The following is a 24,814-nucleotide window of genomic DNA, read 5'->3' on the forward strand; positions in this document are numbered from 1 at the left end:
TGTTAAAAGGATAAAAAATGTCTATAACAGAAAAATGTTGGGGAAAAAAATCCAATTGGTGAAGCCATTTAAAAGATCTCAAGCTCTAACATTGGGTTTCAACAATAGAACTTCACATTTTCAGTATTGTGCCCAAGCTACACTGTCCAACTGTGCCCATCTGTTTACTCTTTTGTCATTATAAACTTTTTAAGCACCCCTGAATTCCACAGCAAAATATATTATTAATATGTATTTCTTTTACAGTGAAAGCCCGATATTCGAAAACCATCAACATTCAACTGATCACTTTGGTGATATTTGGTGAAATAATTATTTTATATCATTAATAATCACTGTTAGTGCATGCGGATTGTGGAAGCTCGTACACATGAATAATACTTAAAGAATATGATTCTTTGAATCGGTGACATTTGGTGAAATATTTAATTTATATTGTTAATATTCACTATTAGTGCATGCGAATTGTGGAAGTTCGTACACATGAATGAATATAATTCTTTGAATCAGTGATATTTGGTGAAATATTTAATTTATATCATTAATATTCACTATTAGTGCTTGCGAATGGAAGAAGTTCGTACACATGAATAATACTTAAAGAATATAATTCTTTGAATCGGTGATATTTGGTGAAATATTTAATTTATATCATTAATATTCACTATTAGTGCATGTGGATTGGGTAAGTTCCTACACATGAATAATACTTAAAGAATATAATTCTTTGAATCGAGTATGAGTAAGATTATTAAATAAAAAATGCAAAAAATTACTAAATTCTGTACTCCGCTTCTTAGTCTTTTAAGAAATCCTAACTGCGTAAGCTTTTAAACTACGTTGTACAATTTGAAATATCAATTTCCTACATTTGTTTCATGTTTTCTATTTATTTCCTAACTAAATAAAAATTTGCCGCTGTTCCCCCTCCCCCAAGGAACTCTTGCAATTTTTCTAATAAACTGATAATTTGCCATAATCTTGTCCATTAATGAAAAACTACTAAATACTGACTGATACTTTTTAATTAAAAACAAATAAATTCATAATAATTTATAAAATAAGAGTTGTTTTAAAAATCATTAAAAAAATTATGTAAATGTATGTAAAATGTATGTAAAATTATGTATGTAAAGTTGCCTAAATTTAATATTCAAAGAATTGTTTGAATTTATGCCATCATTTTCGATGAAAAATAATTATTTTCAATTATTTGCTTTTTTTTTCAAGTTACGTACAAAAATAATCATGTGAAATTTTGAAATGAAAGTGATGCATAAAGTTTGATTTATTTTTTTTCCTTGCATTACATTTATTTAATTTTTCTTGTATTAAATAAAAATATAAATTGAGTTCGCATCTCATAACATTGATATGAAATGCACTATGATGGTTTTCTATCATAAGTACACACATGAAACAGAATTAGCATGATACTTCTTCAATTTAAGCAGATCATGTAATTTTCGGAATGTTGATTATTTCGTTACACACTGTAAAACTTTTCCGAACTTTACTGTATGATTAAGTATAAAAAAAATTCTTTCCTCTTTAGTGAATAGTATAGCTTTTGGCTCTAAATATTTATGTATCAAATTTCTTAAATTTTTTTTTCTTAAAAATATGTAAATAAATAAATAAAGTAAAATGAAATAAGCATTGAAACAAACGTTTTACTAAGCTCTGAAATAATTTCGAATCTTTACTGATGAAAGTTGGCTCCGTTTGAATTTAAAAATAATTATTCCCCTTAAACAAAGTTAACTATTTTGTTAATTTTTTAGTGTTTTTTTAAAGAAAATAATTTTTTACAATTAAAAATGGAAATCAATATTTCATACTATTTCTTCAATTAAAGCAGATCCTATTATTTTCGGAATGCTAATTATTTCGTTACTCACTGTAAAACTTTTCCAAAATTCACAATACGATTAAGCATAAGAAAATGTATTTCCTTCTTTGTGAATGGCATAGATTTCGCCTGTAAATATTCAAGCATTAAATTTTATATAACGTTTATTTTCTTAAAAATATATAAATAAACAAAAAAAGTAAAATGAAATAAGCAATGTAACAAACGTTTTATTAAACTTTGAAATAATTTTGAATCTTTACTGACAAAATTTGGCGCCGTTTGAATTTAAAAATAATTATTTCCATTAAAGAAAGCTTAACTCTTTTGTTAATTTTTTTAAGTATTTTTTTCAAAACAAATAATTTTTGATTACTAAAAATGGAAGTGAGTGTAAAAATTTGATATATCTTACTTCATAAGTTTAATTTGAAGGTGGTATATATTCTGGTTATACTCTTGAGAAGCGAAAAAACACTCCAAAATGAACATTTTTATTCATTTTTAAAATTTAAATGTGGTAATTAATTTATTTTATCATATTTAAGTGGGTATGATTCAGTTTAAAAACTTTTTGTGACGCAATTTTACATAGATAATTAATTTTATACAATCGAAATATTAAACAAATCATTATTATTTATTGGATATAAATATAATTATTGCTGGTTTAAAAAAGTTCTTCTAGTTCTAAAAAACCCTTTGTGATCATTTTACGAAACCCTAGGGTTCTGCGGTTCACCACTTGGGAGCCGCTGTATAAGATCACATATATGTTCAATAAAACATATTACACATTAATGGAATAGGAGAAGGAAAAATTAAGCTGAATAACATTCATACTGAAGAGATGTAATTTAATATTCATTTTAATAATCATAAGCAATAATATTTTACAATTTAAATTTTTTAAATTCAAGTCGGCATGAAATACATTGAATTTCTTAAAAATTAAAATAAATGACGCATTAGTTGTAAATAATATTTTTGGCCAATTTCTTTCAAGTAATTTAACTCTTTGTAAATAAATAAATATTTTAATTTGTTTACATAAATAAACTTTACTGAAGGATTATACATTTTTCTCGTAGGATTTTATATTTTGTTTCTTTTAAATATCAGGAAATAAACTTTTTTAATCAAACAAAAATCGCCAAAAGCTCATAACAAAGCCAAAATTGCAACCGTTGACGAAAACGCATCATAACATTTAAAACACAATAGGCATACCCCTGCTTTCAGCGGAAACAGCCCCATAGCCCCTATTCACCGGTTATTTCCGGCGTGATGTTAAAGTCAGTACCCAAACAAAACACCTGTCCCTCTCCACTGAGACTACTTGACGAGATCAGCTGCTGAGCAGGTAAACAATCCTTTGACATCCAGACTTAACAAGCTCTAAAATATCCCAGACGAGAAAGAAAAAAAAAATAATAATCCAGTGTCAATACTAACAGATATTTTACTTCGAAAAATGTTTCAAATTTGCAGTAAAATATGTGTATTTACAAATTATGCCACTTTATTCGTAAGTTAAAACTTTATTTTAAAAGGTAAAGGAATTACACACCGTATTCAGGTTTCACCATAATTGTGGGAAAAGTAGAACAGTACTAGGGTTTTACATGGAATGACAGGGGACTCAATGACATGAAGAAAAAAAATATATTTTCTACATTTATTTTAGAATATTAATAGCGTATTATGCATACTTCATCAAATTGAAAGTACCTCAAGATGTATTATTTGATAAGCCTGTAAGTTTCGCTAAATATTTAATTTTATTTACTGAGAAAAATTAAATAGATGGAATAATGAAACACTGTGAAATTCATAATTTGTAGGGGAAAAAAATCTCATACCTGCGTTTTTCACCGTAAATTTTTCGAAAATAATTTCTGTGGAAAATTATTAAATGGAGCATGAATCAAATATTTCAATATACATTTTACTTAATAAATCAAAGAATTCTGTTTACCGTTTTTTTTTTTAAATTAAAATGTAAGTAAAAATGACTTATATGCACATGAAAATCTGGTTACCTCTATTTTTTCACAAAAGTGAATAATTCCATTTTTTTTTTTTTATATTTACTTCAAGAATTCATTTTCTGAATATCTGAGAAATATTTAAGACTTTTACATAAAAGTTAAAACTGGATATATATTACTCGCATACAAACAAAATATTTTTTTACATTGCAGAGATAATAGACGTGAAAAAAAAAATTCATTTTTTTACCTACTATGCATCTCGAACGTAACATCTCATTTTTCTTTGTTTTTTTATTCGTTTTATTCCCTGATTCGCTTACTGTACCTGGCTTCATAATCTTGTATTCTTCTGCATATAGTTTATGGTACATATTTGAGGAGGAGAGAGAAATTAAATCAAAATAATGTCCAAAATTTGCAATAATTTAATAAAATAATATTTCACATTACTTTAACATTATAATATACCATAAAAGCTCCAATTTCCCAGTAAATCGTGGGCTTCTCTATTTATTTATTTAGTTGAATACATGGTAATATAAAAGGAATTACCATCTTTTTAAGCAAATCGTGCGCATTTAATTTGTTCAAATGACAAGGCAATATTTAGAAACTAACAACGCCAGAGTAAAATAATGAACTAGTACAATTTACAGGTTCATCAAGTCCATAAGGAGTTACATATATGACACCTGAAAAAATATTGGGAAACACCATATTAATTCAGGAAAAATGTGCAACTGTAGAATTTTGTCAAATGAAAAGGTTTCAAAACGAATATAACGAAAGGTTTCAAAGACGGGTGTTTCCTAACGAGGAAAACATTTATCCTTTGGAGCATTTGTTTCAACATTATGTATCTAGTTTAATTGCAACTAATTAATCAGTCTATCATAAATCAGCTCATTGAACAGAGAAATTTGAAATTTATCTGCTCATTACGCTGTTAAAAGTTTCGCATTGTGTTTGAAACGTAATCTAACTTCAAATTTTCATTAACCTTCAGTACTAGGTTGAATCACATTATCGTATTTCTGAAATTTGATTTCCCGATACTATAGTTCAACTTGAATGACGCATGTCTCAGTTTAAGACCTTACTTAAGATTAATCTGAATCTTAACCGCATAAAAAAATAAACAAACAGGAATATACAAACAATATGGTTTAACAATAGATATTATTTAAGAAGGTATAAACTTAAGTTATTCGGGAGATTTTTTATTCTCATCGTACATTGGTATATGCTTATCGAACTATGTCGCAGATTGTTCTTTTTTACAAACGCATGAAATATGTGGTTTTCAACACTTTTCTGAAATTTATAATTTGTTTGGAAGATCTGAAACAACACTACAATGTATTTGTCATAAAAATTTCTTATAAAATTACATTAAAAAGCATCGGCATTCAGGATGCCATTACTTTTTACTCTAAAATCCTTTTTTTTTTCGTTAAATTTTTTCCGTAATTTTTAAAGTAATATTTATTTGTTTAAAGAGATTCAGTTAATAATACTGTAAAAATTACTTGTATCAGGTTTTCTTTTTTTTTTTTTTTTGTAAAATTTTACGGTAAAAAGTTCTGGCACCTTGAGTGCCTGCACTTTTGACCGTTCATGTTCTTTAATTCATATCATATAATTTTATGTTCTTTTTGAACATAAATTCAGTTTTTATATTATGAAATTAATTGACCTTGTGGTAAGTGACTGGCATACCTTCAAGAATATTATGCATAATAAATTGTTAATTGACACTTTTATCCCCTCTCCCCAAGTAAGTTCAAAACGTTTAGTTTTTCTTTGATTTACAAATAACTCTAAAAGTTAATTTTATGTCTGTTTTCAAATTAAGGATTTTGACTACAAAAAATATGAAGACACATTTGCATCTCGGATAAATGTATAATAATAAAGGTACAGTTTGTGCGAATTACTTATACCAGAACTAATGGTGGGAAAAAAAACGCCCTCATATTTTAACAGCGAATTAGACTATTATAGCCCTCGATCCTAAAAATTATTCAAAAATTTCAGTTAGTTCATTCGTGTTAATGACGTGAGTAATACTTTTTTCTCTCAGGTACAAGGCATTGGCATTATGCATTGTTACAATTTAAACTGTTAGCAACTTTAAACTGTTAGCAATTTAAACTGTAGTTAAACAATTTAAATTTTCTTTTCAATTTTTAAAGAAAATATAAATGTGGTGATTTATTAAATTGCAGCTCTGTTTATTCAAAAAAGGAATTTATTGCTAATTTTTTAATAATTAAATTTATTTGTTCTATCAGGTAACCACCAGAAACAAAGCAGATAACATATGAAGTCTAAATAACTGATTTAATATTTCTGGAAGTTATTTGAAAAAACGTTTTAATTGTTTATAACTACGCTTTTTAATCTTTTTCTACATCATTAAATAACATAAATTCAATGGTAATTGAAGTTCAAAAAAATATTTAATGAAAAAACAATATTATTGTTTAAATTTGCTTGATGGTGGTAAATTTTGACTATCGTGTATCAGTAGACTATCGTGACTCGGTAGACTATCGTGATTTTGACTATCGTGTATCATCAAGCCGAATGATATAGTAGAGTTAATCTTCATTTTGATGTGTTGAACTTCTACAAAAAGTGTTTTGATCTATCTTATATTCTACCCGTGTAGTAAATAGTGAACTGATGCACGTTAAATCTGTCGAGTCGCAGAGTCATCCATGTTCCCATAACAAATCATCAATATCTCTGGGGGTACTGATCCAGGAGTTTCCTTGTCTTCTGGATTGGGTCAAAATTACAAGGCTACGGAGTTGAGCATTAGTAGTTGTAAACCTAAAATTGGGTCGGCTGTTCAACGACGAATATAAAATTAAAATAAAATCTAATATATCCTAAAGTTACCAAGAAAAGCAACAGTTTTTAAAAAATTAGCAAAATTTGACATAATTTGGATTTATTAATTGCGTCGGCATATGATTTATAATTTTGAGCATAATTTCGAAGCGTTAATTAATACTGATTATTTGCGTCTTTTTCTTTTTTTTTTTAATTCATATGAAGAGATGGTACTCAACTAGTAAAAAATAATCCTTCAAAATATTATTCAAAACTTTCTTCACTCACAGCCTTATAAATAGTCAGGTTTTATACTTTTACACATAAGGCAATTATTTATTGTTACTTGAAACCTAAAGTGTTGCATTTTTAAGCTACACTTCCACGCGTAATCAAGTACGAATCGTGTGCCAGTGTCAAAAATGAAAGTTATCCTAGAGAGAAAAAAAAGCCATCTTAGGATCATTTGCAGAGGTTCTGAGCATTATTCAAATACTACTTACCTATGTCCAATACTTTTGAAAATCTTACACAGAACTTTTTATCCTTTGATATAGATTTATGGTGTTAAAGATTAAATTTGAAAAATATATCTATACAAATAACGCGAACTCAAATAATAACATGAAGAAATAATCACACAATAATTGTTGTTAGATAATTTGTAATCAAATTTTAATAAAAAACTGACAGAATTAACGCATGCTTTAACTCATATTAAATTGTAATTGAATTGGATATTTTAAATTGCAATCCTTTCCTTAGTTACTCAGAAACAGTTTTGAGATATATTAAATAAACAAATGATAAAGTGCTCAAGTATTAAAATTCTTCTGTCTGCAAATGCAATCCAATATTTATGCCATATTTTACATAAGTCATCGCAAGAACTTACGAATAGCGTGTTCATGTATCATAAAAAAACAAGAAAAATTTCTTTTGTTAAATATTTAAATCAATCGGAACTGATATTTTGACTAAATAAACAGCATGAATATATCATTGCATGAACAAATATCACTGCAGGAATATAATATCATTATTAAATTCTAAGAGAAATGGTGCGCCTACATATTACAGTAGGTAATAGCTTATTCTAAAGTAAATTTTTTTTTTAAAAAAAAAAGAAAAAAAAAAGCTCCAATATTTTCTGATGACTTTTTTAATCCTTAAAATGATGATAAAACTAACCAACAAACCAGCGTATCGAAAAGATTTATGAATAATGTTTAGAGAATCCCCTCAGAATTTTATCAGAATCTATGAATTATTTTTTCTAAAAAATTTAAATCATTAATAAAAAGTTTTTTTATAGACGGTTTGATTCTTAAAGATATAAGAGTGCGCAAAAGGGTTACAAAAAAATCATTGAGATGATGCTATACAGGTGTACGATTAGAATAAAAATTATTAACTGACGAAAGATATTTTATAGTTTTCAATTCTCAGTTGTTACTTGATTTCCACCTAGCTTCAGATGTATGGGTGCCAGCTTGTTTGGAAGGAGAACTGGCTTCACAATGCTGACCATATGGGCCTATCATACCGTAGGTCATGAAATTGTGGAGCCTATTACTCTCTTCGACCCACAACGGACTATTAAGATAATGCTTTTTATTTTATTTTTATTTTATTATTATCACACCTGTTTGTTAAAATAAAAGTACACAATATTCTAATCATGGCATTATAAAAAATAAGATTTTCTTCAATTACATAAAACACTTTATTATCCAAATTAATATGTATAATTTTTTATTTTCTTATTCAGGTGATAATCACAATAATTTTTATTAAAACAAAATTTTCTTATCAAATTTTTAGGTTTTTGCAAATTTTACTATTTACATTGTTTCAATCTTCGTACCTCCTAGAAATATTAAGATAATATATAAAAAAGATATAATTTTAATCGAAAATAATCCAAGTTTCCGATAGAGTAGATAATCCCTTTTTTTTCCAGAAAAAAAGGGGAAAATAGGAGTTATAATTGATGACATCACTCCCCTTTATTGAAGGTTAATATAATTTTAATGAGTTAAGAAAATGGACTCATGGAGGTTGGTTTTAATTATGTTCACCCCTGATACATCCGGTTTCAGTTTGACAGCGGAGCGAATGGATTTATGTGGGGGGGAAAAAAAGCAGAATCTTCATTCATAGGTAATCCAATTTCCTAGTTAAAGACACAAGTTTCATACTATTCTCCATACTGCTTGGAAAGGCAATCTGCCCTGATTTGCTGCTTTCATGCACTTTCATTTTCTCTTGGCTACAGCGGTTTACTGTAGTTCCATTATGCCTTACGTTGGCAAGGTTGTAATTTTTTCTTGTTTATTTCGTTTTTCTCATTCACATTAATTTTTTCTTATTCTTGTTTTGATAATGGGCGCCTTTGTTTGAGTGCTTGGTACATGTTGAAATTTTGCTCCTTAATAACATTGGAAACTATCGAAATACTTCCTTAAACAGGCTAATTTTAAGTTTCAGTTTTTTTAGGATTATTTAATTCACAATAAAAAATTAGTTTTTCAGTTATTTATTTTCAAATTGAAAATTTTTATTCTCTTTCGTGCATTACCTAATTTTGTTTAACTGAAACTATAACCATATAAAGTATGATATGTATGCTCTTTTACAGGCACATACGCCTATGTTTAAAATGAACAGTAATTCTTGCTTTGTTTATTTTACAAATAATTTCTTTTTATTAATATAATTCATTTCCAATGTTAGAAAAATCAATGTAAATCAGTTTTGCAATTTAAATCTTATATAGCTTGATTTTAAGTATAAAAAATATTAAGGTATTAAAGTTGGGGTATTACGCAAGAATAGACTGAAAAGTGTGTGTGAAGGAATCTGAAATAATATGAGTAAGCTGTTCTAGGGTTGACGAGCGACAGCGAAGATGGAGTGAGGCTCATTAGTTTTTCAAAAATCATTAAATAAATACGTAATAATCAAATGACTAATTGGTCTCGACACTTTCGAAGTATAACCAGAAAAAATCGAAAATGAATGTTGTTCTCTAAGATGTTAAACATTTAAATGTTTCTATAATGGATTTTACCTAAACGCAAATTTTCAACCAGTTTTAAATGGGGAAAAATAAGTAACTTTATTGTATCGTCACCTCAATAAAAAATCTATGCATTCTAGACCTATTTACAAATTTTAAAGAAATTTTATTTTTAAAAGAGAAAAAAGAACTTTAAAAAACTTAAAACAAAACTTTTGAAATCCGTTACAAGTTAAAGCCCAAACTTGTAGTTAAGCAAAAGATATTGTAATTATTTTTATACGTAATGTAAGAGCCTGTTAGGTGCAATCCACATGTAATCCTATTAATCAATCCCTGAATTTACATGCTACCAATGTTGAAAAAATTTTCCATTCTTTAAACTGAGTTTTAACATTCGGTCGATAAGGCGATAGAAAACTTATATTAATTGTATGGTTTTTAAAATAATATTTTCTACTTCTAGCAAAAACAATTTTTTCCCTTTTTTTTCTACAAATATTTAATAAATGTCAATATTTTCTAAGAAAAATCATATTTTTTTCTTGCATTCTTTTTTTTTTAATTTTGACGCTTGTGTGGTTGGGTCTATATATTATTTTTTTTAAAAACACATTTCAGAATGTAATGCAGCATTATCACTGCCTGCGAATCACATACGCAATGATACATACATCAATGCGATTCAACCATACGAGAGCTGTTCTTCATACATGTAGTTTCTGAACATTCACACGTGTGTCTAAATATTCGGACCCCTTATATCGTGACTATAGCAAATAAAATCTAATCTGAGTGACTAGTTTCACCACGAAAGATTATCGGTAGCACTAATTTGTTCCGACACATTAGCGACATATTTACACAATACCAGATCAAATCTGATATCAGGATAGTTCATGTCACTTTCAATCGCTTCATCAATGCTACTTCATTGATAGATCATTTCATCTGCTACATCATTTTATCGACAGGCCATTTCGTTGAGAGGGTAATTTTGCTGGCAGGGTCTTTTTGTCAACAGGATCGTTTCATTGACAAGGTCCTTTCGTAGACAGGGTCATTTCGCCAATAAGGTCATTTCATTAAAAGGGTCTTTTCATCGACAATGACATTTTGCCGAAATCGACAATTTTGTAGCAAAACCTAAAATTAAGTTTAAATTCATGTCGAAAAAATGATTCTGTCGACAAATTGACCGTTTCGAAGAAATGACCACCGTTGATGAAATGACATATCGAAGAAATTATCCTGCAGACGAGAGGATTTTTAGACTAAACGACCTGTTCATGAAATGGCCTTTCGACGACATAGTCTGTTCTCGAAATGACTAAGTCATTTAAATGATTATCAACGAAATAAGCGTGATCTTCACCTGAGACAATCAAATAGAAAATGAAGTAAATATTAATGTCATTGAGCTTCGTTCTTGGTCATGGAAAAAATTAGAACAAAGGCAGAAACTGCCCAACCAATTTTCTTTCTGGGTTCATTTTCACTACCACAGAACTGTTTAGTCACTTTTACGATGCCTTCACACTGCATGGAAAAAAAAGTTCATATGTGATTTCCGGCAAGCAAACGAGAACCTGATTGGCGAGCCTTTCTCCAACAAATGTATTTAACCAATCATGCTTCTGCTCGCATCTCCGAATTTGCCAACATGAAACTTTCGTAAGCAGTGTAAATGTTCTCTGACTGAAGAGCTATAAGCAAATATTTGTCTTTTAAAGAACTTGATGTTTACGTTTTCTGTGGAGGAAGCAGGGGGAAGTAAAGTTCGTTTTTTTCAGACTGACAGTTCATGTTTTGTCAAATTTCTACATAAATTGTAATTTGTTTTTTAAAAAAGTATTTATTAATAGTATTTCATTTGTTTCGTCTTTATAGATGTTTTAAATTTTTCGAAATCAGTTGGAATTTTCTTAACTTTGTAGAAATGTTCTAATTATAACTAATTGTCCTTATTTTTTTTTTCTGTCTGGGATGTTTCACCTTTAGTGTGTTCTTTTAACTATTTATAGCCGTTATTTGATTTTTATTAACTTATTCTCAATATTGTTATGTATTTCAATACTCACATCATGATCGCCTCGTTAATTTTTAAAGTTTATGATACATTTTCAGCATTAAGAAATTTAATGTAAATTTCTGGACATAGAGGAAATAATTTTATTTTCACTGTGTTGTTTTCAAAATAAGCTAAGTGTTTTCTTTTGTTAAGTGTTTTCTAAATTTGCAAGTTTGGAATAGATTTGGCACAGCAGTATGGAAAAATATCCTGAAATTTTAAATTAATTAAGATTTGTGAAATAACAGCACTTGACCTTTTATCTTCTCTTATAAAAATGCATTCAGCTTTATTGTTGTGAATTCAAAATTTGTTTTGCTTATTTATTACAATACTCTTTTGATTATTGTATAGCGACAAATTATAAATTTCATCTGCATTGCATGTTTCGACCATTGGAAAATAAATGTGTGATATATGTGAGCTATGCACAATTCTTGATAATTCCACTTGCAAAACCACAATTAAGTTTATCACTGAATTGTATAAGTTGATCTTTAAATATTACTTTAAAATTAAATTTGTAATGCATTACTTCTTTCTTTCTCTGCATAATTATTAAATTTAAATGAATTATAAGTACAAAACTTATTTTATTATATTATTACTAGAAAAATAGAAATACATTAACTTAAGCAGAAATTACTTTTTCATTTTATCATAAAATCTTAGTCAATTTTTTACATTGTAGCTTAAATTATATTTTTTATTATTTGATACTTTATAATACATAGCATTTTTACAGACTAAATATGTATCTCAGCTACTAATAAGTTAACTATGGCAAAAATTGCAGAAGGAACACACACAAAAAAGTAACACATCCACCAGAAATTTTACTTCACACAAAAATATATAGTGCACTAACTGATTTAAGAAGACATCAAAAATTAAAACCAAGCTTAGAAAAATAAAATAAATGAATGAAAAATGGTTCTAAATTTCTTTTTTCTTTCTGGATTTATAACAAATGAAAGAATGAGAATAATTCTGAGCATCAATTTACTTCCTGTCCTATATCTTAATATACTGATATTTGATCAATCCTAATAATTAAAAAATTTATTGACCTCCCAATATTTCACAGATAATTTATCTTTGAAATTTTTTTTTCAACTATTATTTATTTATTTTTTTTAAACATTGTTCAAAGTGCACTTTTATTTTATTACATGTAGCATTTCATAATTTTTGAAAACCTAAAATGTCAATTATAACTTTAGATTTTTAATTTATCAGTGTTTAAGTGGGTTTTTAAAAAATTTGTTTTTATTTCTTTATTTTTGAAATTTTAAAAATAATTTTAGATTTCAAGCTATTTCCTACATAATATTTGTTTTAAGTAATACATTTTACTGTCTGAATAGTTTTTCTCTATTTTAAATGTGTTTGGAATTATCTTTTTTTCTCATTTTGTTGTAAATCAATAGAAGTTTCTGTTGTTAAGGGGTGGAAAGAGAGAGAGAGAGGGAATGAAAAAGATAAGTATTAATTCATAGAACAGAATGTGAAAACAAATTTAAAGCAATTATAAGGATTTAAAAGGCTGTTGTCACTGAAAAATAAGGAGTCAAATATATCCAGTCAATAAAAGAAAGACATATTTCTCTCCTTTAGTTCTAATAAATAGGTTTACCCAGAATTAAACAAAGGAAACAACTGCTACTATCAAGTTTATAATTTTCGTTCCGTACTTACGAGGAATTTTTTTTTTTTACAGAAATTAAAAAGAAACTCAAACTTATTAAAAACAATCTTATTCCTGATTATATTACTTTTTGGGAAGAAGATCATTTCAAATTATTTGTTGTTAATGTTAAGTTGCCTACTGTTATATGCATTTTTAAAATTCTTTTATGGGCAAATAAAAGTTATGTACATATGGTTTAGTTTTCAGTGATATGTTTGTTTTATCCTACCTTTTGCACAGTGTCATTTTACAATACGTATTTACTAATTATTCCATATCAAAAAGAAAATCTTTCTCTTATTATGTATTAAATAGATCATCTAATTTTGATTTTTTTTTAGAAAAATTAATGTAAAAATTGTGGTTTTAATTCGTTGTTGAAACATTACGAAATCAATTACAAATCACATTTTTTTCCTAATCATAAATTATTTCAAATTATTCATTGTTAATCTAAAGCTACACTAAAAATGCCATATAGTATTCCTTTATTTTAAAAATTGTGTCAAGTGCAAATAATAAAATAGTATTCAGTTTTCAGTGATGTAATTTTTACCTATGTCTTTAAAATCTATATTACTTAAAATAAAGTCCCGTTTTTTTTTTTCTTCTTAATAATAATAAGAAAGGGGAAATACTGGATTTTAATGATTGTAGTTTCAAAGATCTAGTGGAATTACTGTTTATAAACATGATAATTTATTTGAAAAATTATAAATCGTTGATCTTAATAATTCTTTATTAGTGTTATGCTCTAGAATAATTTCATTTATCTATTTGTCTGTGACATCTTGACTCTGCTATAGTTTTTAAGATTTATTTTTGTATTCTAGAATATTTATGTTTTATTTCCATAGTATATTTTCAGAAATTAGTGTCTATAATTCATAGTTTTTTAATACATTGTTTCTTTGTCTTTTTTAAACATTTATTGTTGAAAGTTTGATTTTAAGAAAGTAAAGTATTTCTTAAAAAAATTGCAGGTGCCCTAAAATGTTCCGACGTAAGCCAACAAGGTTAGAGCTGAAAGTGGAAGACCTTCAAGAGTTTGACCATATTAAAAACTCAGCTGATTCAAAGGATTTGATGGCTAAACAAAATGAAGCAGATACATCTAAAGGGGTGATTCTAATGGACAAGCAAGCAATGCTTCATGCTAGGATAGGTTATAAACCTCAACCAAGAGATGCAAATTAAACTTCTCTAAGCTGTCTAAAAATTTTCAGGTAACGAGTGTTTATAAAATCTTGTTAAATGATCTACTTTAAAATTTACTGTATGTACCATGAGTTTTCATCTATAGTTTTTAATCCATGATCTTTAACATTTCAACTGACATTAAAACCAACTGAAGGCTTGAAATGTTTAGTTACATTTTTATGCATTAAAATGAATTTTCTATAATGTGTATAATGTAAAACAGAATATAGCTACTCTTTGTCTTAAATGAAAGTAAATAATTATAATTTTGAGTATAAAGCAAGCTCAATTTAAATAAATAATTGTGTATTATGCAGTGTTTTCATCATAGAAAAAAAATGGGTGAGAATTTCTCACCCTTTCTCAGAAACAGGGTGAGATTTCAAAAAGTTAAGTGAGATTTCTAAAAATTAAAAAAACCACAAAAACTCTTGGGAAAAAAAATCATTTTTTTAATTATAACACATTTTTAACGTCTTCTATTTTTTAAAGCATGGAATATTTTTGCTGCATCATCATAGAAGATTTTGCCTTTACAAGGTATTTTTCCATCTTACATTAGTGCATTAAAAATTTGAACGTCTTACATGAAGAAACCTTATGGTAAGCACGTGGTTGCAGAGAAATGTGTTCTGAAAGGGGTTGTGTTCTGTTGTTGGAAAAGGTTCTGAACAATACTGGTAAATAGGGAAGCTAGATAACGAGGCAGATGTTGAAAATAATGAAATATCAAGGAAGAAAAGTGAAGCAGATTTTATTCTAAATGGCGTAATTCGAAGCCTTTTCCAAAATGCGAGAAATTCGCGAATTTTGAAATTAATTTATAGAATGCGCGAATTTCTCGCGGTAATAATTTTTTAATGTGAGAACAGAAAAAAATATGCGAGATTCTCGCTTTCTCGCGCTGTAGTGAAAACACTGATTATGACTTGATTTTTTTAATACTTTTGTTTGTGTTATTGTTTAATTAAAAAAATCTGCTTTTTCACAAAAAAATATTACCAAAACGTGTATTATTTTGTTTAAAGCGGTTTTTTTATTATTTTTATTAATGTTTTAAATGTTAGAACTTGGGTACAAGTGTAATTCTTTAGAAGGATGCTCTAATAAAATCTTAAAGATTTTCTGTAATCAGATGCAGTCAGTTTGATTGATTTTCTCAGATTGCTTTTATAAATTAATAAACAGATTGATGAAGTATTATAAGTCTTACATAAAAATACCTATATAATTATATTTTCTTACTATTGCTAAACTAGTAGATTTATTCAAATGTTACTAGAGTTAAATAAATGTAAATCATTGGTTTTCACCAATTATTTGCATAACTCATGTTTAAATTGTTAAAATAATTGGTTAAAACCAATTATTTTGCCAATTATAAAATTTCAATATATATGCAGCAACTTTAAATTCAGAACTTATGTAGAAAGAATGTGCAAATCGGCAGTATTAAAACGTTCACAAACTCTTGATGCTGTCTAAAATGGTACATAAGCAAACTAATACATGAGTTGTTGCCATGGGTGCAAGTCTTCCGTCCCCAGGACGGATTTCCGTCTTTCGAAAATGTCCGCGGACGGAAGTAAGACGGAAACAAGACTGACTCGAAGACGGAAATCGGAAAAAATTTTTTCTGTCCATAAAAATATTTTTTAGGTCTACGTTATTGGTCTATTTTCTTATGTCCTGTTGTTATTTTATCAAAAGACAGATGAATAAATATTTTTTGTACAGTATTTAATCTTGATGTATTATGGTAAAGCTTTCTTAGATAGTTTGCATATGTCAAGGGGGTATTGTGTATGTTAGGTATTTCAGTCAAAAAATTTTCAGTCTTGGCCTTTTTTCCAACTTGCACCCATGGTTGTTGCTATTTGGTTCCCTCTTGACATTCACCTTGAGGGACTCGTGTATCTCCATGTTTTTACCTGTTGTCTTTAACAGCATTGTTCTTAATCCATGGTATTAGTATTTTAAAAGAAAACCACTATGCAGTTCTTAGTAGGGATTTGTCATTCTGCTGTGTAAGATTTATTTTAACTAAATTTAAAAAGTAAATTAAAAAAAAAGTTTCAAGAAACTGGAACCAAAAAAAATCACTAGGACAGAAATAAAAAAATGTCATTAATTGCTTGAAAGATAGGATTTCGAATTCGAAGTATACATTTCAAACTTAAAGTAATTTCTGATAATAAAAAAAAAGAAGAGAAAATACGTTTATTATACACATTTACACGGTTACACATTGATTCAAATTTTATTTCATGTGTATTGAAATGACAAATATAATACTAATACATAGTTATAAGAATTATATTAATTAACTACTAATATTTAGTTATAATTGAAAAATATTTGAGCAGAAAAGATTACAAAAAATGAAACAAAATCACCTCACTTTTAACATAAAATAAATAGAAGAACACAATATTTTGCACGTACACAAAAATACATTAAATATTAAAAATATCTGTAAAAAGAGAAGGAGAGAAAAGTTCATATTTTAATGCAAAAGATTAAGATAATAAAAATACATTTTTAATTGCCGATATTTAAAAATGCCTCTCTATAGTATAAAAATTCAATACTTTCATTACTTATTTTTAACTGTTTTTATTCTAAGGATTATAATTTTGCAATTCTGTTTAAATTGGCATGGAAAGTTATCGGTATAAATGCTATTTTCACTATCATCTACATCCTAGAGCTAAAATATCAAAGCTGTATAAATTTGCAGAGAAATAATTATGAGGAAATGAATTTATGGTGGTAAAATGCTGGTCAAAAAAATTTTGCATATACCATAAAAATGAATATCTCAGATTCCTTATCAGAGGACATATTTTCTTCATCAATGGAATACTCACTGAAGTATGTTTAAATTGTGATCCACTGTCAATTCTCGTTAGGCATGACTTTGAAAAACACTTGTTATCATCACAGCATATTTGAGATTGCCATATTTGATAGTAATGGAGTGTTGAAAGAACTTTTGCTCAATAATCCTTCCTATACAATAAATTTTTAACAAGTCATTCATTCTTACGATTCCTCATTTGCAATGGCTAAATTGTAGAAAAACTTAAAAGTACTTTCATGAAAGAAATTTGTGATTAATTATTCAATTTTGTTAATTTGTTTATCTATCCAATCCTAGTTCTCAAAGAGAGTAGTACTAGGTTGTGTAGCAATTGTTGCGGGTTTGCAAGCAGGTGGCGGAGCTTTCTAACCTTAACCAAAAGATGTTAAAAAAACAATTAAAAGAATCAAGCAACCCAATAAATTTTGCAAAAAAAAATTTCATAAAATTAATTTTTAAGAAATTACACTAAGTGAAAGTTTTCTGTTTTACACTTCTAGCTCATTGTCTGGAAAGAAATGACCTAACCCAGAAGAGAACTGTGATACTATAAGTAGATCTATTAGATTTATACCCAACTACCTTTTTTAAGCCAATTATGACCAAACTATCTTTTTTTTTGTTTTATTTGTAATGTAAAAGTATGAACTTTCTGTTTCTGAAACTGTTTCAGTTTTGTTTCTATGTCAAATCCTACAGAAGTTATTATGATTTTAAAAATCATTTATTTTGGTTATTACATTGATAACTGTGCCTTTTTTCTCAATACTAATTTTTCGGTTATTTTCCTTCACTTTAAAGGCTAATAAACAATGAATTTTCATTCTCCCCTTTTTGTTATAATTCTGAAATAACTGTTAAGTACCTCTTATTTTTAGTAACCTTTATGACCTTGGTAAATGGTTCATTTGGAGACAAATCTCAATTTTTTCCCGTGTGGAAATAAATATTTATTTGGTTACTGAAAGAAATCTTCCAATATTTTTAAAAGTTATGGTTGTTAATTTTAATGTAACAAAACATGCTGAATTTATTTTATACGTACTTATATATGTTGTTCTTATGTTTTTTATTTATAAATATAATTTTAGTTTTATTAATTATTCCTCTTGTAAACTATTATTGTACATTATAACAAAGATAAACTATTTCTCAGTCTTAAAGCTCATCCAGGCAGTTTCTGTGTTCCTGATCTGTTAAATGAAAAATCTTAAAGATTATGTTTGGCTTATTATTATTATCCTAATTATTTTTTATACCCTCCTTCCTTTGAAACATTCACTATAGATATGTTTCACTGTTAGCGATCTAAGTACTTTATTAACTGTTTCCTCAACCGATTCAGATATAAAAACTTTTTTGCAAGTGCATTTTTTTGCTTGTTGGTCCGAGAAATTGTAAGCCGCGTAATGTTAGATATTTGTCAGTTATACAGTAAAACCTCGTTATGTCGTCACTCAAGGGACCGAACATTTTCGACGACTTAAGTGGAGTTAGAAATTTCTTTAAAAAAACAAAAAAAAAAAAATGAACTTTTTTAATGGACTGCAGTAGGATTCGTTGAGAAAAATTAGATTTTTAGAATGTAATACACATGCAAATAAATGTGTAGAAAAGGAATACAAATACTTTTGTATAGTTACCACTTTTTATTTTTATTTCTGATCATTAAAATAGCTTAACATAGTGGATTGATGCAGGAATTGTTGATTGCTGTTAAACTTCTTTTCCAATATCATCAGCGCCTTGAAATCTTCCTCTGTTGTGCCTTCAATTGATGTTAAATATCGTCTAATTTTCTCTAAGGCTTCTAATGTTTCAGTCTTGCTGGGCGGAATTCCACACGAATTCTCACTATCCTTGCTGGAACTGTGTTGTTTTTCATCTAAAAATTCTGAAGTTAAATCTTTTACAGTCGCTTGTGAACAAATAGTGATGTCATTGTCAATATCGACAAATGCATTTACGTCATTGACACTGCAACCTTTTTCATTAACAACTTGCAGCAAATTTTCTAAGAGCTCGGGGTCGACTTCTTCACAGAGGATATCTTCGGATTCTGCATCGGCTACAAATCCCGCGTGTCTGAAGCAATTAAAAACAGTTTGCGTAGAAACTGAGCTCCAACTTCTATGCACATAATTGATCGCGTCTAAAACGGAAACTTCAAACTTTTCATTTTAATCCAATGCTTTTATCAGGTCTTTTACTAGCATTTTTTTGTACTTTCTTTTGAAGTCCCGAATTATCCCTTGATGTAATGGCTGAAGAAGTGCAGTAACATTTGGAGGAAGGAAAACGATTTCAATAGCTTTTAAGCTTTCGGGCTGACTATGGGCTGTGCAATTATCGACAATAATTGAAACTTTTCTCTTTTGGCGCGAAAACTGGGAATCCAATTTACGGATATGCCGTTCCCAAATCGTTGTAGTCATCCATGCATTTGAATTTGCTTCATATTCAACTGGCAGAGATTTAACGTTTTTAAAACAGCGTGGCCTTTTACTCTTGCCTATCACTAGTGGTTTAAGCTTTTCATTTCCATTCATATTCGCTCCCAGCAAAAGTGTTAGACGTTGCTTGCTGGCTTTTCCAGTGATGCATTTTTCGCCCTTAAACGATAGAGTTTTATCAGGCAAAAGACGATAAAATAAGCCCGTTTCATCTAGATTAAAAACATTCGAGGCATCAAACCTGGATAAAATGTCCTTGAGAACACTATTCCTCCAATTTTCTATAGCATCACCATCAACAGCTGCAGCTTCCCCACAAATCGTTTTAAAAGAAAGACTATTTCTGTCCTTGAAATGCTCAAGCCAACCATTGCATCAATGGAAATCTTCTATGTTCAACACCTTAGTAATTTCCATCGCTTTTTCTTTAAGAATGACAGAAGAAATAGGCACATTTTGCGATCTTGCATGCTTTAACCATCGAACTAAAATCTCCTTGATCTCGTCTTTGCAGTCTGCTTCCTCAATGGTTTGCTTTGACGATAGAATATCACTTAAGGTAGTTCTCGGAATATTGTGTTCTTTGGCAAAAGCTGTTTTCGAAACATTTGACTTTTCAAAAAGTGCAATTAAATCCTTTTTTTCTTTAAGAGATAACGAGGTAAGTTTTCGTTTTCCCGGCATTTTGAAACGTAATCAAATCACAATTTTGTAAGAAAATAAAATGGCCCTTATAGTGGGGCTTACTCACTATGAAATGAAGTCCCACTGAAGTACGTACAATAAAGAAAAACGTCTACACTCGACTGAGTCGGAGCAAGAAGTGAGAACTTTGAACGATTGGCATGCAAAATTCCAAGAATCCCCTAAAAGGAAAGGAATGCTCACAGCTGTAGAGCGAACATTGTGGGTGGTCAGAAATTCCCCCAGATACTTAAAGTGAAAGGGGCGGGTTTGAAAAGATAACAGTACGAAAAAAGATAACAGTATACAAAAGTGCGAAAAAAGATAGGTTTGCCATTTTTTGGGGGTGACGAGTTATCCGGAGTAGAGTTAAATTCGATGACGGGTAAAAGAGGGTTATTTTACATTATTGTCTATGAGGCTTAGTCGGGACCACAGGAAAATGACGACTTAAGTGGAGTGACGACTTATCAGGGTGACGACTTAATGAGGTTTTACTGTATTTGTAGAAGTTTTATTATTTTTCTCATCCCTCTACCAGTATTTTAAATAAATTGCTACTTGCTGTGCCTACACAGGATTGCACAAATTTATTTATCAAGATCTATGAGGTTAAATAATACAGAGATTAACTACAAATGCACAAAAAAAGTAGGATAAAAATTGATGTCTGAAAATGTAAAATTTTGAACGAAATACAGTAAGACCCCGTCTAACGCATTGGATATGTTCCGTCAAAGTAGAGCGTAATGCGAAACAGTGCTAAACGAGGCTATCTTAACCTGTAAATAATGGGGTATGGGGAAGATGGATAGAAAATTGGTTAGGTATTAAATTTAAAAATTATGCTTTTTCTAATAAAAATAAAACCAAACATTTATTTCTTACAAAAATGAAAACAATATAAATTCATATACATACTTATAAAAACAAATAAAATTCTAAGTCAGTCAGATCATTCAGTCTATTTTGTGTTTCCTTTTTGTCAAGAAGGCATCTAATGTAGTTTGTGTTTTCCTTTTGCCTTCTGTTAGAAGTTGTTGATAAGTGGATAAAACATCTATAACACTCCGTCTTGCTTTTGAACTCCTGTCAAAATTTGGATCATTTTCAAAAAATTGGTCCATAATTTCAGTTATAGTGGTCAAACTCCTTTCACAAACGCCATCGAAAGTTCTTTTTGCTAGTTGCAGAGCTTGACGATGAAAGTTGCAGAGCTTGACGTAGTTGCAGTTGCCGATGAAAGTATCTTTTCTTTATTCTTAAGAATTGTCCTTATTGTTGAAGTTGCCAAATTCAATACAGCACTAATTTGAGATTGACGTTCACCAGAATCTAATCTTCTAACCACTTGCATTTTAGTTTTCAGTGAAAAGCTTTTTCTGGTTGCTTTCTTTTCTTGTTTTTCATTATCACCCATGATAAAAACTAAAGATCATAATATTTGTCACTGTATTAATCGTTATAGTATTATATAAATTTATATGTACTTACAATGATGTCAACAAATGTTTCAAATGATAAAAATGCGTCTGTACAGCATCGCACCAAACAAGAAACACAACTACACTGTTTCGGATATGTTATGTACATATTTGGGGGAATCCCCGGGTTGAAATAAAAGAGCGCTAAACAGGAACAGCGTTAAGCGGGGTCTTACTGTACAGTATTTCTTTGTGTACTAAATTCTTACTTTGGTTGCCAACTTTTGCTATATATCATCTATTGATTAATGTCATCTATAAATAAAAATAATACCAATGTTGCCATTAGAAGTTATCGATATCTCAAGTTGCAAGAATCTCAAGGCATAATACTTTTCCTCGGAGAAGTAGGCAGAATTTGGTAAATTTAAATATGAAATTTCGTTATTTTTTCACTGGAATTCGTTGATTTTTTTATTTCTACCTCTTCAAGTGTTTGTTAATTAATGTATAAACTATTATGAAATACTTTAAATACTGTTAATTCTTTTTAGATTCTGAACAATGTCATTATACCGCACATGTATTTGGAAAATTGCAACACTTATAAAGAAAGGTTATTGGAGTATTTCCAGTGGCAGTCAAGATGATAATCCATTCTCTTTTTTACCACCTGAAATCATTAATGAAATAACTTCAACTGTTATACAAATTTCAACTCCCAATGGTGTGAAAGTTACTGACTTGTACTGTCTTCTCACTAGTGGGCGTCTCGAGCGCCTTGTGCTCGATGATATTCTGCTGAGTACCGAGGAGCTGATTTCGATATTGATGTCTCTCTCAGTTGCTTGTCAGAATTTAAAGACATTAACTTTCAGAAATGTAAATTGCACTGATCCGTATTCTGCTAATGCTAAAGTTTTTAAACCCGGAAATGCTCTTGAGTGCCTTTTGGGAATTTCTCCTCAAATAGAGTCTCTGGAATCGTGCATTCGGTTCAATGTGGAAGTAATTAACCGATGTGATAAATTGAAGTTCTTGAACTTAAATTTTGTTAGTGAAAAGCCAGTTTGCAGCTTTCTTTTAAATTGTGGTTATTATGAACCGAATCATTCACTTAAGTCTCTATCTGTTTTTGAAGATTATAGAAATCCAGTTCCTTTTTGTGATCTTGTTCCTGTGCTTAAGTACTGCAAAGAGTTAGTTTACATAAAAGCCGACATATCCCGGCCTTTAGAGTTTTTGCATATCGAGGAGCTATACGATGGCAGTCTTACAACTCAGTATAAGTTGCAGCGTTGTTACTTGGGAAATCCATATTTCGATAATGGTGCTGTTAGCTCAGTTGCAATGCATATTGCAACTTTAACATGCCCAGAAATGAAGGAAATTGATGTTTTAGCAAATGATAATGAAGCAATTTTTGCTTTAAGTGATTTTAAAAACCTAAATTCTTTATTAGTTCAGTGGGAAGAACCAAATGGAGGAAATTTTCAACTCGGTGTCCAACTTTTACTTGAGAAGATTGGTGTAAATTTGAAAAAACTTCATGTAATAAATTTCTATTATGTTGATTGGGCAGTAATTGCTAAATATTGCACCCAGCTTGAAATTCTTAAAGTTGAGTTTTTTAACGAGATACAAAGTTACGAGCGCCCTACTGTATGTCTTCAGTATCTCACATCTCTGTACATTGAATTATTGGATCCTGATTTTTATTGCCACAAGGAGACTCTCATAATGCTCCTTTCAAGTTGCACTGAGTTGAAACATTTGAGAATTGATGGTGCGAGAAATCTCTGTGATCATACTTTAAATAAAATACTCGCAAAAAATAACCTATCTAAACTAGTAGAGGCTCTTCTATTTGAATGTAGCCTAACTGAAAATGGAATTAGAAATTTAATCTCCTCTTTAAGTTCCTTAGAATTTTTTCAGTTTAGTTCCACCTTAATTGATTTTGAAGATGCTGCAAACATTGTGCATGAAATTAATCCCCATATTTTATTAATGTCTGAGGAATGATTTGAACCTGCACCATTTATATTAGGTACAGTCAATAAATAATGGAATAGAAGTTATTCTTATTCACACAGTTTATTTAATAAATCTGAAATGTATTTCTCCACAGTTGTTTGAACATTTATATTTTACTGTTATACTAGTTGCAAAAAGTTTACCAAGATATTTTAATTTAATTACTTCCCTGTGATTTGTTAAAGTTTACAAATAGTATTATAAGAATAGTAACACCAGCAGTGACTCTTTGAGATCAGCTGTTCCATTACACACAATTTTCAGAAATAGAATAATATTTCATACGAAATAGAATGAAAGGATTAGACAGTTGCTTGGTTATTATTGCAGCTGCTACCAAGTGGGCAAATTTTTTTATCATATCTGTAACTACATTTCAAGCTTGTCTCAATTTTTCATTTAACGGTCACTGCCTCCTTATTTAATACTGTACCTAATATTTCACACTTAGAATATTTGATTTTTAAAAGGGTTGTTAGTTTTCCCTATTTATAGTATTTCATGTTTATAATATGTCACTTTATGTGCTTATAATAATAATTCTTGAAATGTAATAAAAAAATAATTCTCCAATTACAATAAAACATTTATTTTTGATTCCTAACGTGTTTAATTTTTTTTTCATTAAAACTTATTTGTTTAACTAAATTAATTTTCTTTCGTTATCTGGTTATGGATGAATT

At 28.8% G+C, this 24,814-nt stretch overlaps 2 protein-coding genes across 2 annotated transcripts; one reads left to right on the top strand and one right to left on the bottom strand.

The window, feature by feature from the left end:
* The first annotated feature begins 14,453 nt into the window (after window positions 1-14,453).
* LOC122269147 (uncharacterized) lies at window positions 14,454-24,735 on the top strand. Its single transcript, XM_043040946.3, has 2 exons — window positions 14,454-14,696; window positions 22,649-24,735. The coding sequence occupies exon 2, from the start codon at window positions 22,659-22,661 to the stop codon at window positions 24,117-24,119; it is 1,461 nt and encodes a 486-aa protein (XP_042896880.2). The 5' UTR covers window positions 14,454-14,696; window positions 22,649-22,658; the 3' UTR covers window positions 24,120-24,735.
* Window positions 19,189-20,670, bottom strand: LOC110283023 (tigger transposable element-derived protein 4). Its single transcript, XM_071188054.2, has 3 exons — window positions 20,389-20,670; window positions 19,760-20,334; window positions 19,189-19,618 (listed from the first exon to the last, which is right to left on the bottom strand). The coding sequence occupies exons 1-3, from the start codon at window positions 20,668-20,670 to the stop codon at window positions 19,189-19,191; spliced, it is 1,287 nt and encodes a 428-aa protein (XP_071044155.2).
* Window positions 24,736-24,814: the final 79 nt, after the last annotated feature.

This window comes from Parasteatoda tepidariorum, chromosome 2 (assembly GCF_982258835.1).
Source record: "Parasteatoda tepidariorum strain Cologne lab strain chromosome 2, Ptep-v5.0, whole genome shotgun sequence".
Classification (NCBI taxonomy): domain Eukaryota; kingdom Metazoa; phylum Arthropoda; class Arachnida; order Araneae; family Theridiidae; genus Parasteatoda; species Parasteatoda tepidariorum.

Coding starts and splice junctions, on each gene's coding strand:
- LOC110283023 (XM_071188054.2), bottom strand. CDS start 20,670: ATGCCGGGAAAACGAAAACTTACCTCGTTATCTCTTAAAGAAAAAAAG. Junction 20,335..20,388: donor AAGCGATGGAAATTACTAAG/GTGTTGAACATA, acceptor GAGCATTTCAAG/GACAGAAATAGTCTTTCTTT. Junction 19,619..19,759: donor ATTCGGGACTTCAAAAGAAA/GTACAAAAAAAT, acceptor TAATTGCTTCAG/ACACGCGGGATTTGTAGCCG.
- LOC122269147 (XM_043040946.3), top strand. CDS start 22,659: ATGTCATTATACCGCACATGTATTTGGAAAATTGCAACACTTATAAAG.